The 17,517-nt window shown below is 36.6% G+C and overlaps 1 protein-coding gene across 1 annotated transcript in view; it reads left to right on the forward strand.

Moving 5' to 3' along the window:
* The window catches only part of OXSR1 (oxidative stress responsive kinase 1), a 101,253-nt gene that overhangs the window by 64,935 nt on the left and 18,801 nt on the right, over positions 1-17,517 (forward strand). Inside the window, exons 6-10 of the mRNA XM_082663061.1 lie at positions 2,172-2,281; positions 4,777-4,878; positions 8,741-8,874; positions 12,815-12,863; positions 13,481-13,546. Coding sequence (XP_082519187.1) covers positions 2,172-2,281; positions 4,777-4,878; positions 8,741-8,874; positions 12,815-12,863; positions 13,481-13,546 — 461 coding nt within the window. The remainder of the gene's footprint in view (positions 1-2,171; positions 2,282-4,776; positions 4,879-8,740; positions 8,875-12,814; positions 12,864-13,480; positions 13,547-17,517) is intronic.

The raw sequence follows: 17,517 nt of genomic DNA on the forward strand, positions 1-17,517 counted from the left end.
ATCCCTGGTCAGGGAACTGGATCCTGCACGCATGCTGCAACTAAGAGTTCTCATGCTGCAACTAAGAAGTCCACATGCCGCAGCTGAGTCTGCATACTGCAACTTAGAAGCCATCATGCCACAATTAAAGATCCTGTATGCCGCAGTGAATATCCCACATGCTGCAACTAAGACCTGGCGCAGCCAAAATAAATAAATAAATATTTTAAAATAAATAAAAATAAAATGGTAATCTTTAACAAAAATCAGTTGCATTTTCTACACTAACAGTGAACAATTTGAAAAAGAAATTACAAAACAATTCCATTTACAAGTAGCATCAAAAAGAATAAAATACTTAGCAGTTAACTTAATCAAGGAGGTAGAATACTTGTACAATGAAAACTATAAAACATTGCTGAAAGAAATTAAAGAGGATGTAAATGAATGGAACCACATCCCCCCTGTTCATGGATTGGAAAACTTACTATTGTTAAAAAGTCAGTACTCCCCAAAGTAATTTATAGATTCAGTGCAATCCCTATCAAAGCCCCAATGACATTTTTTTTTTGCAGCAATAGAAAAAAAAAAATCCTAAAATTCATATGGAATCTCAGGGAACCTCAAATAGCCAAAACAGTCTTGAAAAAAAATGAACAAAGCAGGAGGACTCATACTTCCTGTTTTCAAAGCTTACTACAAAACAACAGTAATATAAACAATATGTTATTGACATAAAGATAGGTATAGAGACCAGTGGAATAGAATAGAAAGCTCAGAAATAAACCCTCATACATATGGTCAAATGATTTTTGACAAGGGTGTCAAGGCTATTCAATGGGGAAAGGACAGTCTTTTCAACAAATGGTGCTGGGAAAACTGAATATCCCAATGCAAAAGAATGAAGTTGGACCCTTAGCTAACACTATATTCAAAAATTAACTCAAAATGGACCTAAATATATGACCTAAAACAATAAAACACTTAGAAGAAAACATAGGGCAAAAGTTTCATGACGTTGAATTTAGCAGTGATTTCTTAGATATGACACCAAAGGCACAGGCAACAAAAGAATAAAAATAGACAAGTCGGATTTCATGAAAATTTAAAAATTTTGTGCCTTAAAAGACACTCTCCACAGGGTAAGAAGGCAACCCACAAAATGGGAGAAAAGATTTGCAAGTCATGTATCTGGTAAGAGATTTATAATATCCAGAATATATAGAGAACTCCTAAAACTTAACAACAACAAAAAATCAATTTAAAAATTTAATAGACATTTCTCCAAAGAAGATATTCCAATGTCCAGAAAGCACATGAAAAGATGCTCAGTATCACTAATCATCAGGAAAGAATGCAAGTCAAAACTAAAAGGAGATACTAACCCATTAGGATGGCTGTTATCAAAAAATAGAAAATAACAAGGATGTGGAGAAATCTGAATCCTTGTTCACTATTGGTAGGAACGTAAAACGGTACAGCTGTTGTGGGAAAGAGTATGGCAATTCCTTAAATCAATTAAAAATAAAAATACCGTATGATCCAGCAGTTCCACTTCTGAATGGAATTATATGCCAAAGAACTGAAAGCAGGGACTGAAACAGGTATTTGTGTACCTATTTTCATAGCAGCATTATTTACAATGGCTAAAACTTGGAAGCAACTTAAGTGTTCATCAGTGGATGAATGAATACACAAAATGTAGTATATACATACAATGCAATATTCAACCTCTAAAGGAAGGAAATTCTGACATATGCTACAACATGGATGAACCTTGAAGATCTTGCGCTAAGTGAAATAAGTCAGTTATAAAAAGATATACTGTATGATTCCACTTACATGAAATACTTAAGAGCAGTCAAAATCATAGAGACAGAAAGTAGAATGGTGGTTGCCAGGGGCTGGGGAGAAGAGGCAACTGGAGTTAGTGTTTAATGGATATAGTATTTCAGTTTGGGAAGATGAAAAGAATGGATCGGAGCAAGGAGGAAAATCTGAGATGATGATTGTGGAGGTGGAGAGGAATGGAGTGAGGAATCTGTTAAGCTATGTCTTAATTTAGTCAAGAAGTTTAGCAGAAAGAAGAGAAAAGGTCATGCTGTGTATATAGGGCCATAACTATATTACTTTTCTATCTACTTATGTTAGTTACTGTACTTTTAATGCCTTGCTGTTGTATTCTATTTTAGACTTTGGAGTTAGTGCTTTTTTAGCAACTGGTGGTGACATTACCCGAAATAAAGTTAGAAAAACCTTTGTTGGAACCCCTTGCTGGATGGCACCTGAAGTTATGGAACAGGTACTGTGTCTTTTGTCTTTTTAAAACGATTTGGGGTTTTGTTACAAAATTGAAAAAATTGAGTAGTGTTTGCTTTTGTTTGTTCTACTAGGTTAGCTTTGGGAAGTACGTCTCTGTTCCTTAAGACTGGTCCGTGCTTAAAAAAAAAAAACAAAAAAACTCTAGAATCTTAACAAAGGACATATGAATCTCAAGATTTATACAAAAGGCAACCTAAGGAATAATATAATCAAGATTGATTTAATGCTAATATCCTTAGTACAAATTAAATGACCTGACTTTTTTTACATGTAGTTTCATTGCTATGGCTCTTGAAGGACTAGTTTTCTCCAAGTCCCTCTTTCCCGGTTGTCAAACAAACTGTAGTCTGATGTCGCTCATCCCATCACCTAATGGAAACTGCTGTTTCTCCAATCCAGTGCTCAGTTTTTTGCTCCTTGTTTCGCTCTCTTTGTGGCATTTGAAACTGTTGACCTTTTCCCCCTTTACTCACATCCTTAGCTTCCTCATTCTTCATCTACTTGTCGGGCCATTTCTCTGGCTTCTCTTCTGGCTTTCCTTCTACTGCTAAATGACACTGCTCCCCAGCACCTTGTTTCTGACTCTTCTGTTCTCTGACGACACATACTATTTTCATCTCCACTTCCCACCTGTTAATTATTTCTAAATTATATCCAGTCGAGTCTTGTTTTTTAAGCCTCCGGATAGATATTTCCAATTCCCTATAGATGTTTTACATAAATGTCTTATGTCAAACTCAGTATGTAGAACTGAATCTACTTTTTATTCTGTTACAATAAAATACAATACAGTACAGGCCTATATTGACCCTGTTGGTGAGGGAAGGCTTCCCATGCTAGGGTTATGGGGATGGCTGAATGCACAGCACCTGACACTGGGCCTAATGAGATTGACAGCAGTTTATTATTTGTATGTACACATATCTGGAGGCAGAGGACACTGCATGCCCCACGGGGTTGCATTTAGGAAGGAAAAGAACAAACAGTTGCTGTAGGAGACAGGCTTTGTAGTATCAAGAGAGTGATATGCCCTTTGGTTTCCTTGTGAAGGTGTGATTGGCTTGTTTGAACAATTCTGAGGGCTGGCAGGGAAACCTGCTACTCAGGAATAAACAGGAACTGTACCTGATGCATTTGATATGCAGGGTTGTTGGGCCTAGGGGGCCTTCTCCTTGGGAGGAGACCGGGGAAGGGAACTTTCGCTTACGTCAGTAGAGGTCCTCCTGTTTACCCAATGTTGAAGCAGCACGTAATATGGAGCTTTAATTTTAGGTCTCAAACCACACACTCCCCAAACCTGTTTCTCCTCCTATATTGCTTAGGATAGAAAATTAAAATATTTAATTATATAATATGCTGGTGACAGTATAAAGGAGAGAAATTTGGCAACATATTCACACCAACAACTTTAAAAATATTCTCACCCTTGGTAACTTTTTTCATTCTAAAAATTAAGGTGATAAAACAATACCATAACACAGAGGAATTAATGGGGAGGGTGTGGGACATATATATAATGGAGTGTTACGCAGCCATAAAAAGGAACAAAATTGGGTCATTTGTAGAGATGTGGATGGACCTGGAGACTGTCATACAGAGTGGGGTGAGTCAGAAAAAGAAAAACATTAACGCATATATGTGGAATCTAGAAAAATGGTGTAGATGATCTTATTTGCAAAGCAGAGATAGAGACACAGATGTGGAGAACAGGCATGTGGACGCCAAGGGGGAAGGGGGTGTGGGATGAACTGGAAGATTGGGATTGATATATATACACTATTGATACTGTGTATAAAATAGATAACTAATAAGAACCTACTGTGTAGCACAAGGAACTCTACTCAGTGCTCTCTGGTGACCTAAGTGGGAAGGAAATCCAAAAAAAAGGGGATATATGTATACGTGTGGCTGATTCACTTTGCTGTACAGTAGAAACTAGCACGGCATTGTGAAGCAACTATACGCCAATAAAAATTAATTTAAAAAAAGAAAAAAACAATACCATAACATAGGAAATTGGGAAAACTATGTCTAAGACTGCCTAACACTTTTTTTTGTTCTAGTTCTTTCTAGTTTTTTTCTTTAATAGGCTATATATCTGTTTGTAATAGGATCAGAACTTATGAAAACTTTTGTAATCGTTTTTCTTCATAAGTGCTTTATCATATAACATCATAAAGTGGTTTTCCGTATTTTCATATAGCATTCATTAATTTTGCTTTTAGTTGAGTGTATAATATTTTTTTAAGTGAATATACCATACTTAACTATTTCCCCATTGTTGGTGAACATTCATTCAGTTTTCTTTCTTTCCTTTTCTTTTTTCCTCTTACCAAGTATATTTGGCTTTTGCCAACTTTAGATTATATTTTATTGGCTTAAAATTTATGGTTCTTGATACATATTAGAAGCTCTCTTTTAAAAGTGCTTTTAGGATGGTAAAAATAATCTTGTACATCTCTCTGTTCTGTACAGGTCCGGGGTTATGATTTTAAAGCTGACATCTGGAGTTTTGGGATCACAGCAATTGAACTGGCCACAGGGGCAGCTCCTTATCATAAGTATCCGCCAATGAAGGTGAAGCTTACATTCAAAATACTACCCCAGCTCATGCCTCAATTCTCTTTCAGAGCCTTACTTCATTTGGCATTCTTTTTTTGTTGTTGTTCTCCTTCACTTTATTTATTTAACATCTTCATTGGAGTATAATTGCTTTACAATGGTGTGTTAGTTTCTGCTTTATAACAAAGTGAATCAGCTATGCATATACATATATCCCCATATCTCCTCCCTCTTGCATCTCCCTCCCACCCTCCCTATACCACCCCTTTAGGTGGTCACAAAGCACCGAGCTGATCTCCCTGTGCTATGTGGCTGCTTCCCACTAGCTAGCTTTTTTTTTTTTTTTTTTTTTTTGCGGTATGCGGGCCTCTCACTGTTGTGGCCTTTCCTGTTGTGGAGCACAGGCTCCGGACGCGCAGGCTCAGTGGCCGTGGCTCACGGGCCCAGCCGCTCCGCGGCATGTGGGATCCTCCCAGACTGGGGCATGAACCCGTGTCCCCTGCATCGGCAGGCGGACTATCGACCACTGCGCCACCAGGGAAACCCTAGCTAGCTATTTTACATTTGGTAGTGTATATATGTCCATGCCACTCTCTCACTTCATCCCAGCTTACCCTTCCCCCCACCCCATGTCCTCAAGTCCATTCTCTACGTCTGCATCTTTATTCCTGTCCTGCCCTTGGGTTCTTCAGAACCTTTTTTTTTTTTTTAAGATTCCATATATATGTGTTAGCATACAGTATTTGTTTTTCTCTTCCTGACTTACTTCACTCTGTGACAGACTCTGGGTCCATCCACCTCACTACAAATAACTCAATTTCGTTTTTTTTTATGACCGAGTAATATTCCAATGTGCCACATTTTCTTTATCCATTCATCTGTCAGTGGACACTTAGGTTGCTTCCATGTCCTGGCTATTGTAAATAGAGCTGCAATGAACATTGTGGTACATGACTCTTTTTGAATTATGTTTTGCTCAGAGTATATGCCCAGTAGTGGGATTGCTGGGTCATATGGTAGTTCTATTTTTAGTTTTTTAATGAACCTCCATACTGTTCTCCATAGTGGCTGTATCAATTTACATTCCCACCAGCAGTACAAGAGGGTTCCCTTTTCTCCACACCCTCTCCAGCATTTATTGTTTGTACAGTTTTTGATGATGGCCATTCTGACTGGTGTGAGGTGATACCTCATTGTAGTTTTGATTTGCTTTTCTCTAATGATTAGTGATGTTGAGCATCCTTTCATGTGTTTGTTGGCAATCTGTATCTTCTTTGGAGAAATGTCTTTTTAGGTCTTCTGCCCATTTTTGGATTGGGTTGTTTGTTTTTTTGATATTGAGCTGCATGAACTACTTGTAAATTTTGGAGATTAATCCTTTGTCAGTTGCTTCATTTGCAAATATTTTCTCCCATTCTGAGGGTTGTCTTTTCGTCTTGTTTATGGTTTCCTTTGCTGTGCAAAAGCTTTTAAGTTTCATTAGGTCCCATTTGTTTATTTTCGTTTTTATTTTCATTTCTCTAGGAGATGGGTCAAAAAGGATCTTGCTGTGATTTATGTCTATGTTTTCCTCTTAGAGTTTTATAGTGTCTTGCCTTATATTTAGGTCTTTAATCCATTTTGAGTTTATTTTTGTGTATGGTGTTAAGGAGTGTTCTAATTTCATTCTTTTAATGTAGCTGTCCAGTTTTCCCAGCACCACTTATTGAAGAGGCTGTCTTTTCTCCATTGTATATTCTTGCCTCCTTTGTCAAAAATAAGGTGACCACATGTGTATGGGTTTATCTCTGGGCTTTCTATCCTGTTCCATTGATCTGTATTTCTGGTTTTGTGCCAGTACCATACTGTCTTGATTACTGTAGCTTTGTAGTATAGTCTGAAGTCCGGGAGCCTGATTCATTTGACATTCTTATCCATAGAATTCTGCCCTGCATTCCTTCTAACTCCTGTAGCAGTTAAAATCTCTATTAGATATTTGGTATTTAGCATTGGGTGACTTTACATTGTAGTTGAGCTTTTTATATGATGACTCACCATCTCCTGACTGTGTAACTAGTTTGATATTAGGATCTGTTGTGTCTTATTTTAGGGTGTGTTCCCCACAGTCACTTGTGTAGAACAGCCTCAGTGGGGATGATGATCATTTCTACTTTATAAGGTTGTTGGAAGGGTTACATGTTAATAGTAATTATCACTAACATTGATTCAGCACTTATCTGTGCCAGGCACTGTTTTTAAGTGCTTTTAAGTGTTTTAAGTGCTTTTTATATGTTAAATAAGATCCATGCAAAGTGTTCATGTGCCATACATATATATCATTCTCACTGTTATTGAATAAAAGTTTGCTTTGAAGTAGGACATTAAGCAGCTTTTATTAAAAGGCCTTTTATATCCTGAAGGAGTAGTTACCTGAAACGTAGTTTTTAATCCTAATGCCCCAACGTTAGTAATAAATGAGTTTTTTGTGTTTCAAGATGGTCCTGCCAGTACTGTTGGCAGCCATTTTTATCTGTGTGACCCCTTAATTATAATATGCACATGAATTCTATTTGTTTGTAACTGTAGCTGTTGTTTATAGTTCTGCTTGATCTCTTTACAAAATGCCCTATGACTGTTTAAATTGGTGACCACCGTTGTGAATTTTTGTCATAGTGATATTATTCATATATCTATGTTCTTGGTGCATTTTAGAACCTTTAAAATGTTATTTTGTCCCCTTTAACAATGTAGAGAGGGACAAAACCAGTAAGCAGATAGTATGAAAACCCTCTCTATATCTGCATATTCAAAACATATGTATATTGACCTATATATTTGATGCGTGAAAGGTTAGTGATATTTTAAGGCCACGGTTTTTTCTTAAAGGTCAAGATGCCTAGGTGTAAGTGAATATTCACAAGGTTTTGAAAAGGATGGTTTTTTAATAACTGTAAGGTGGGAGGCTATTTTTAGGTCCAAGAAATGGCTTATTTTTAAAAAGAGATGGGGGAGGAAGATGAGGTTTACTTTATATCATTGTAGGCAGTGACTCCTGCAGTTGTAGCCAGACATATACATGTTAACCTGTTTGCTCAAAACGAGAAATACTGCCAATCTTAGTAGTTCCCTTTCAGTAAATATAAATTGAATCTGAATAGCAAGTAATAATTCTGATTATAGCCTTTTAATTTTGGTGTTGACTTTGTGCTCAGAAAAATGGCTTATACTCTTATTAAAAAGTCAAACAGTATAGAAAAACACAAATCATCCCAAATTCCACCATATAAATGTGACCTTTATTATTTACATCTCTATGCATCAAGATAGTATGTTGCCATGTCAGTCAAAGAAGGAAGAGATTTCGGATGGACAGTTGCTGCAGGGGAAGGTAGGAAGAATGCAAACTAAAAGAGGCTGTAGTTTTGTTAATTGGGACATCATCAGTGATTTCTATGATTGAAGTTTCTGAGGAGTTCTGGGAAGAGGAGGTCAGGTTACAAGGGGTCAGGTTGGAACAGAGCCATGAATAGGTAAAGTCAGCAAGGTCACACTCTTAATTTTGCTATGGTTTTAATTTTTTTAAGATAGTTTGCTGGTATAAGAATGGGGACAGAGGACGTGAAGAAAGGATTCCAACTAAAGGACATACAGTACAATGTTGATACAGTTGAGCCCTTGTAGGCACATGCCTGGGAAGCCAACTATCTATAAGATACTGTTTATGTGGAAAACACCTAAATAACTCTAGTTTCCAAACAACTGGTCTAGATGTGAACTTTTAGAAAATGAAATCTGCTCGTATGTTTGGAGGTTGTCTATATTGAAAAAACTTGGCCGCAATATTTAATTTACTTTACTGAGTCTTCTGAAGTTTATATTGTATTAAAAATTCTTACAGGTTTTAATGCTGACACTGCAGAATGATCCTCCTTCTTTGGAAACTGGTGTTCAAGATAAAGAAATGCTGAAAAAGTATGGAAAATCATTTAGAAAAATGATTTCATTGTGCCTTCAAAAGGATCCAGAAAAAAGGTAAAATATGAGATAAAGCTTACTTTTCTCTTCATCTAATATATAAACCATTGGGGAAGCCTAAGAATCACATACATACATGCCATACATACATACATGCACAGCAAATTCAAAGGAACTAAATACAAACATTAGGAAAAAAATGCACAGACCATTATACTAGACTGGAATGAGTGAATTACTTTCTCCCTTCTTTTTAGTATACAGTGTACCCTAAATAGTTAAGCTATTTCCTGGTTAATTTCTTATAATTATAAATTTCTATGTTACTGAAATGCCAAGTTAGTGGGAGGGCTTATTTTCAATTTGCATTTAAGAGTTGTAAGTAAAGCAGTATCTTAATGCTCTTTACAATTTTAATAACAAGAGCAATATACATAGCAAATATTATATTTAATGTCGAATAGTCATACTTATTTCCTTACTAGAAAGATATTTTAGTTAAGTGGACCAAAAAGTCAAAGAGCTTATTGTTAACATTAGAAAAATTGGGTGGCATGTAAGTAAGAGAAACATGATCATCTAATGTGTGTATCTTCATGAATTAAACAGAAGCATGGAATGTTGAAGATCATTGAATACAATCTTTTATCTTTGAGGTCAACCAAAACTCCTGATTTCTAACCTTGGGCCCTGTTCCCACTCTGTCTTATTTTTCTGTTTCACATAGTATATACATAGTCCACTCAGTTTCTTAGCACTAAGAGGTCTTTAATTTTGATTTTTCTAAAGCTCAACAAAAGTAAAAGATTTGAACTGACATCCTTGATCATGTCTTTAGTATATATAATGGGCTTCAAAATTTACTGTTGGAAATATTGGAAAGGGTAAGAAAACAGGCAGTAAAATTCAAACCTTTGTTTTTAGAACTTTTTTTCTCTTTCTGAATAAATTGGTATAAAACATAGGTAATGCTTTTGCTTCTGCCAAGTTAGTTGACTAAAATAACAGAATTCTCTTGTTACAAACACCCAGAAATGCTGGCTAAATCTATCAAACTTAAAAAACCAAATACAGAGATGAACTTGCAATAAAGGGATGTCTTCAGATGCCAGAATTAATAAGGAAGCCATAAATCCAAGAACTATCATAAACTAATTCTGTGGCTCCCCTCAGTAGGACACTATTCATTCCAATAACCTACTGGTTTGGATTTTTAACTTCCACGTGGGGACTGGAAATGAGATATTGGGCCTACCCAATGGGGATTTTGAACTGAGATCTCTGCTTAAAGCTAGGACATTCAGAAGTCTGCATCCTGAGTAAAAGGAGAGACCAAAAAACAAAAAAAAAATCTGTCCATCATCACAGAGACACAACAGAAATCTTTCCTGAATAATCCAGCCCTCTGACCTGGACATTCTGCAGGTTTACAGTCTGAATTTATACCCATATTATCCAGGAATCCACAGGATTAGAAAGTAAAACAGTTATTACTAAGCCAGTTTTATTTCTGGCAGAAGCAATTGGAAACTGCACTGTTAGAATACTTCCAAAACTCAGGTCCATGAGATTCTTTTTTTCATTTTTTAAATTTTATTTATTTTTGGCTGTGTTGGGTCTTTGTTGCTGCGTTCAGGCTTTCTCTAGCTGCGGCGAGCGGGGGCTACTCTTTGTTGCGATACATGGGCTTCTCATTGCGGTGGCTTCTCTTGTTGCGGAGCACAGGCTCTAGACACACGGGCTTCAGTAGTTGCAGCACGCGGGCTTTGTAGTTGTGGCGTGCGGGCTCAGTAGTTTTGTCACACGGGCTTAGTTGCTGTGTGGCATGTGGGATCTTCCCGTACCAGGGACTGAACCTGTGTCCCCTGCATTGGCAGGCAGATTCTGAACCACTGCACTGCCAGGGAAGTCCCCTATGAAATTCTTGCACTGAAGAGATCACAATCCAGAATTACAAAACGCACAGTGTAACACTACCGCTGTGAACTAGAAGCAACATTCGAAGAAATAACAGCTGAGAATTTTCTGAATTGATGAAATACCTTTATTTTCAGGCTAAGGAAATATCACCCCAGATTCCAAGTGGTATCCCTCTTTTCCCACTTGTACACATTGTCATGAAACTACTGGACACAAAGGCAAAGAGAAGCTCTTAAATGTGACCTGAGAGAACAGATTACGTACTGAGGAATAGCAGGCAGATTGACAGCCACTTCCCCAAAAACAACAGTCAAGGCCAGAATATACTGGAACAGTGCTGAGAAAAAAAAAGCTGTTAACCCAGAATTCTCCATCTAGTCAAACTATCATTCAACAGTAAGCATGAAATTAAGTTATTTTTCAGACAAAAATTGAGTTTTCTAGTCATGTTTTCATCACTTAAAGAACTCCTCTAAAGTGTACTTTAGAAAAAAGGAAGTGAACCTAGAAGAAAAGAATGAATCATAAAAAACAGTGTTGTGCAAACTGTTGAACATTTTGAAATTGTGACTGAATGAAAAAAATAGGAATGGTAATGTCTACTTTCAGTTTGCATAGCACTTCCACACTGACTCTCTCTTTTAATCTATAAGAATCCTCTGAGGCCCTGGTTCTCAAGCTTGAGTACATATTGGTATCACCTGGGGAGTTCTAAAAACTGCTGATACCCAGGTTTGCCCCCACAGATTCTGCTTTAAGTGTTAAGGGGAACAGCCTGGGCATCAGGATTTTTTTTTTTTTTAAATAAGACTTTATTTCTCTCTTGTGTAACAGTTCACATGTGGTATGACAACTCTATTTCAGAAGGGCAATCCAAAACGTAGGCTGCTTCTACCTTGTTGCTCTGACATAGCTAGAATATGACCCTCATGTCTTTAGTCCCAAGGATTTTTTTTTTTTAACTCCCAGATATTGTAATGCACAGCAGTGTTTAAGAACCACTGCTTCTAAGGACTTGGCCAGGTAATACTGAACCTTAGAGAAGTGATTTGCTCAAGATTACATGGTAGGTATGTGGCGTTAATCAGGTCCAGTTTCTTAAGTGTAGTATTTATTATTTATTCTCAGTCATACTAGTTTGTGAAATGGACAACAGTGCCTTTATGCCAATGAAGTAAGACTGTACACAGTTGAGTTAAAAACTGAATTTAGGGCTTCCCTGGTGGCTCAGTGGTTAAGAGTCCGCCTGCCAATGCAGGGGACACAAATTCGAGCCCTGGTCCAGGAAGATCCCACATGCCACGGAGCAACTGAGCCCGTGCGCCACAACTACTGAGCCTGCGCTCTAGAGCCCACAAGCTACAACTACTGAGCCCATGCACCGCATTTACTGAAGCCCACGCGCTCTAGAGCCTGTGCTCCGCAACAAGAGAAGCCACCACAGTGAAAAGCCCACGCACAGCAGCGAAGATTAGCCCCTGCTCGCCACAACTAGAGAAAGCCTGCACACAGCTACGAAGACCCAACACAGCCAAAAATAAGAAAAAAATAAGTAAAAATAAATTAATTAAAAAAAACCTGAGTTTAGATTAAATTGGGGGACTATACGTTACTCTTAGAATCTTCAGTTTTTTTAAAGGAAATTGTGAAATTATTTTTAAAAAATATGTAGTTACCTAAGTTGAAGGCTTGCAAGCAACCATGTGGCAAGAAGCACAGGGCTTGATTTGTGAGTTTAAATATATTTTTTTGCCTCGTTAAAGCAGATAAAGCCAACTTCTTGGGAAATAATATTAAATAGCAAATATATTGAAAGCCACTAAGAAATCATGCTTTTAAAAGAAACATTTCACTAATGAATTTTTGAAAGAGCCTACAATAATTATTATCAGAACATTTCTATTTGAGTTTTTTAATTTTGTTCGATGTCTTGTACTGAGTTTATCCTTTTTGGTTTTTAGTAGGTTGAGGACAGTGGAGTACACTGAGTTTTTATCTTGATGCTCAAGAAATCATTTTTGAAAATGAAAACCCACATTCCACTTGAATTTATAAAAACTTTCTTTTCTGGTTTTAGACCAACAGCAGCAGAACTGTTAAGGCACAAATTTTTCCAAAAAGCAAAGGTAGGACATTCTAACTTGATTTCATGTGTTCATATGATCCTCCTCAATTACCTAAATTAGGTTCACTGTTCAGATGTTGCATTAAGATGATTATTTTTGGAAGAATGATGGTAGATCAAATAATTGCTGAGGGCACTATTTATATAATCTTTGGTATATAAGATAAATGTATTTTTCATATAAATTAAGTGTCAAGTAAAACTTAAAACAGGAAAAATGAATATTAAACTTTACCATTATAAATAAAATCTGTGGAAAATTCTGTGAAATATACTGAACTCGCATTTCAGGGTTTACTACTGAATTAGTAAACATCTCATTTCCCAAAGATGTGGGTTAAGTAGGATGTTACTGTAGTTGGGAAATGTGGGACCATGATCCCAAAGGACATATGTTAAAGCAAACTTTTCATAGATAATGGTTTTTACAGTACACTAAAGATTTTTCTCAATTTATAAAGTCATGGTAGTAATATACTAAGGAGCTTCAGAAGCTTTTTTCAAACTTCTTTATAAAACAGTTACTATATCACATTTTAATTGTGAATATTTCTGTGTCAGTTATTTTGTTCAATAAAAACTTCTTGTGAGAAGAAAATACTTATTTTTCCTCTCCAGAATAAAGAATTTCTTCAAGAAAAAATATTGCAGAGAGCACCAACCATTTCTGAAAGAGCTAGAAAGGTAAATGGGGATTTTACTCAGTTTTTCTGGGAAATTACTTAGAACAGATTTACTTTTGCATTTTGAAAGTATATTTAACTAATACTGTATTAACAGTACGAGTATTACTCATTTTCTTTCAGTCTTATCTTTAGCATTCTTTGATATATTCTTTTAGCAATAGTCTACTATATGCCTTGGTATTACTCCACTATCAACTAGAATGAAAAGGTATGTTACGTAATTAATGAATTAATTCTAAATTCTGTTAAATCACTGTTTGCAACTACCAGAGTAAGTTGTAAAGTTGTGAAGTTTCTTCACACCATACAAAAACAATGAAGACACCACTTCACACCCACTAAGATAACTATATCAAAAAAGACAAACAATAACAAGTGTTGCTAAAGATGTAGAGAAATTGGAGCCCTTACACATTACTGACGGGAATGGAAAATGGTGTGGCCACTTTTAAAAAGCAGTCGGGCAGTTTCACAAAAGGCTAAACAAAGTTGCCATATGACCCAGCAATTCCACTCCTAGTCATACCCAAGAGCACTGAAAACATGTACACATAAAAATATGTACATGGGTCCAATCGCCGTCAGCCGAGGGCTGGCGGAGAGACACGCCCATGGCTGGGAAGTTGGCGGAGAAGAAAAATCCACCATGGGTACTTCCGGGGATTCTTCATATTGATGGAAGAAAGTGTTCAGAGTACCAAGTGAATCCCATTGAAGCCACGTGAGGGAGATAGGAGAGGCTAAATATAGCCACATTAAAAACCATCAGCAATGTTGGAAACAGCTTCAAGCTGAACATTCACATCTATATCCTAAGCTGCTTCGGCTGAGTGAATTTCTATTAAATAACAGTATCCTTTCTCTTGGCTGACTGGAAGAACTACATGTTTTAAGAAGAAAAGAGTTTAAAAAATTAAATAATTCAGTCTTATGTCCTTCCCCCTGACTAAAGTAGAAGCCACTTCCCCATTATTTCACGATTAATGTGAAAAAGTACAGGAACAATGAGAGGAAGTTCATCTGTTTCCAGTAGTAACATTCTGGTTTCTGTTGGAATTCCATCGGCAGCAGAAGGAAGCAGCATATACCACATGCCTCCCTATTACAATACACAAAGCTGTCAACTTTGAACTCTTTTGAAATGTTAGTAAAGTAGAAAAGATGATTGTGGCTTTCCTTCAATATTATTTGGGTAACCTAGCCTTAAAATAGTGAACAAACATAAGTCCTTTACCCTTAAGGCAGGACCAAACCAAGATATTAGTGGTCTAGGTAAGCTAGTAATTTGGCATACCTTCAAATGGTTACTTTTCAGATATTCACTCAGCAGGTGTTTGGGTGAGGAGTTGGGCATGGTAGGCCTTGAGGGGGAGTGGAAAGGGGGCTGGTGGGGCCTTTCAGTTTGCATACTCTATTCAGTATAACAAAGACCATGCAACTGATCTGGCTAGATCTCCTTGGAAGGCAGTTTGGTGACCATCTGTAGATTTTCAAATATGCCCTTCCCTATTCCAAGCTGTTTATCGAGGCATTAGTAACTGCAGCATTTATAACTGCACTGGTAGCTCCTTGAAAGGTTACTGCTTTATATTCTTTTCTCTACCTTGTTGCATTCCCAAAGATGCTTTCACACTCCTTATAGATCCAGCCTCCCTTCTATACCATGTACTGAGTGTCTGTTATGTGCCAGGCACTGTGCCAGATACTAGAAATATAAAAGTGATGAAGATACTTTCCCTGCCCTTAAGGACACACCTTGGGTAGGGGAAAGATTTACAAACAAATAATACAATACCACAGTGATGAAGCCTGTAGCAGTAAAATGGTTATTACTAGATATTACTGGTAAAATGCTCTGAAATCCTTTCTTAAAATAGAAGGTATTTTGAATTTGCCTTTATCTCTGGAAATCTTACCTTGGGTAAGGACTGGAATGAAAAGAGAGCAATGTTAAAAAAAAATATGTACATGAATGTTCATAGAAGTATTCTTCATAACTAAAAAGTGGAAACAACCTGAATGTCCATCTATTATAAATGGATATATAAAATGTCATGTACCTATACAATGGAATATTATTTAGAAATAATGAATGAAGTACTGATACATGCCATAACATGGGTGTACCTTTAAAACATTATGCTAATTGAAAGACATATTCTATGATTCCATTTATGTGAACTATCCAGAATAGGCAAATGTATAGAGACAGAAAGTAGATTATTAGTTGCCTAGGACTTGAGCAGATTGTAGGGAAAAGGGCAGTGACTGCTAATGGGTATGGGATGTTTTTTGGGCGGTGGAGGGAGTGATGAAAATGACCAAAATTTGATTGTGGAGATGGTTTCACAACTCTGAATATACTAAAAATCATTGGATTATAATACCTTAAATGGGTCAATTTTACGATATATGAATTATATCTCTGTAAAGCTGTTACTTTTAAAAAAGAAGCATTTAGAGAATGGCACTACCACCAATGGCTCTTGGAAATTGAAAACATTATAGAAGAAATGAAAAAAATTCTTTACAAAGATTTTAGGGTAAAGTTGAGGAATTTCCCAGAAAACAGAGCCAAAAGGCCAAGAGATAGATAACAGAAAAGATGAGGACATTAGAAGATTATTTGAGAAGCCTCAATATTTGAGTTAAAAGAGTTCCAGAAAAGGAGAACTGAGAAAAACAGAAGAAAAGAAATTACTGAAAAAATAATTCAAGAAAAATTTTCTGAATTTCCAGATTGAAAGAGCCCAAGTACCCAGCACAGTGAATGAAAATAGACCAACAGTAAGGCACATTTACCATGGTAGCTCATAATACCAGAGACGAAAAGAAGATGTGTAGCTTTCCAGAGAAGGGGGACAGGGCACGGACAGGATCGGGGTCATAATGATCTCAGCAGCATCTCTGGAAGCCACATCACAATGCAGCACTATTTCAACATTATGAAAAAAAAATGTTTTCTAACCCAGATTTTTTTTTTAACCAGTCAGACTGTAAGTGAAGTGGGGGAACAGAATCAAGTTATGTTCAGAAATGCTTGGCTTTAATAAATGTGCCATGTTGATAGTAGAGGAAGTGTTTAAAGTAAGAACAGGGAAGTCATGTGATCTAGGAAGCATGGTCCTCTAGATGACGGTAGAGTGAGATCTAAAGTACCAGACCTGGTGTCAGTCTGGTGGAACAGATCAGGAGGCTCTGGTGAGAGGCTTTCTCAAGAAGATAATACTGATGAATACCTAATATATGTGAATATGGTGAGAGGAGATTTACACAGCAGGGAGAGAATTGAGGGATGAATATGACAAGTAAGAAATAAGCAAATATTAACTCCAGGGGAAATTAAAAAGTTATGCAGAAAAGAAAAGTAATTGTAATATATAATAAGGTTCACCTGTATAGTTTATATAATCATGTTATATAAACACTGAATATTGATTTAAGCAAAATTACAATGTATCTTGAAAAAAGAGTCGGGGATTGATAATAGGGTTTAATTCTCATTTGCATAGCAGGAAGTTCAATAGATAATTCCTAAAACTAGAAAATCAAGGGGTAATAATAAGAACAGGTTACTCAGAGAGATAAATATAAATTCCAAAAGAATAAGCTAACATGAATTGAAAGTGGTTGCCTGTGAGGAAGAATATGAAAGTTAGGGGACTGCTATTTTTCTTAACAACACTTGCATAGTTGTAGTACTTTTGAAACTATGGAGGTATAATTGTGATTTTAAACATTAAAATTGAAAAAAAAGAGCAGCATCTTCTTTATCTTGGGTTTATTTATTTGAGGGCTTAAACTCCACCCCCCCACACCTTTTTTCAGTGTCTCAAGATACGAAACCATTAATCAGATTTGACCTGTGACTTCACATAAGAAGGATTTGGATGATGTGCAGGCTCAGAATATGGGAGTACAGGGAGGGTCAGTGGTTGTGAGTAAAGACAAATAGTGGAGATTATGAAC

The sequence above is a fragment of the Grampus griseus genome (genome assembly GCF_964374135.1).
Source record: "Grampus griseus genome assembly, chromosome: 10".
NCBI classification, from domain to species: Eukaryota; Metazoa; Chordata; class Mammalia; order Artiodactyla; family Delphinidae; genus Grampus; species Grampus griseus.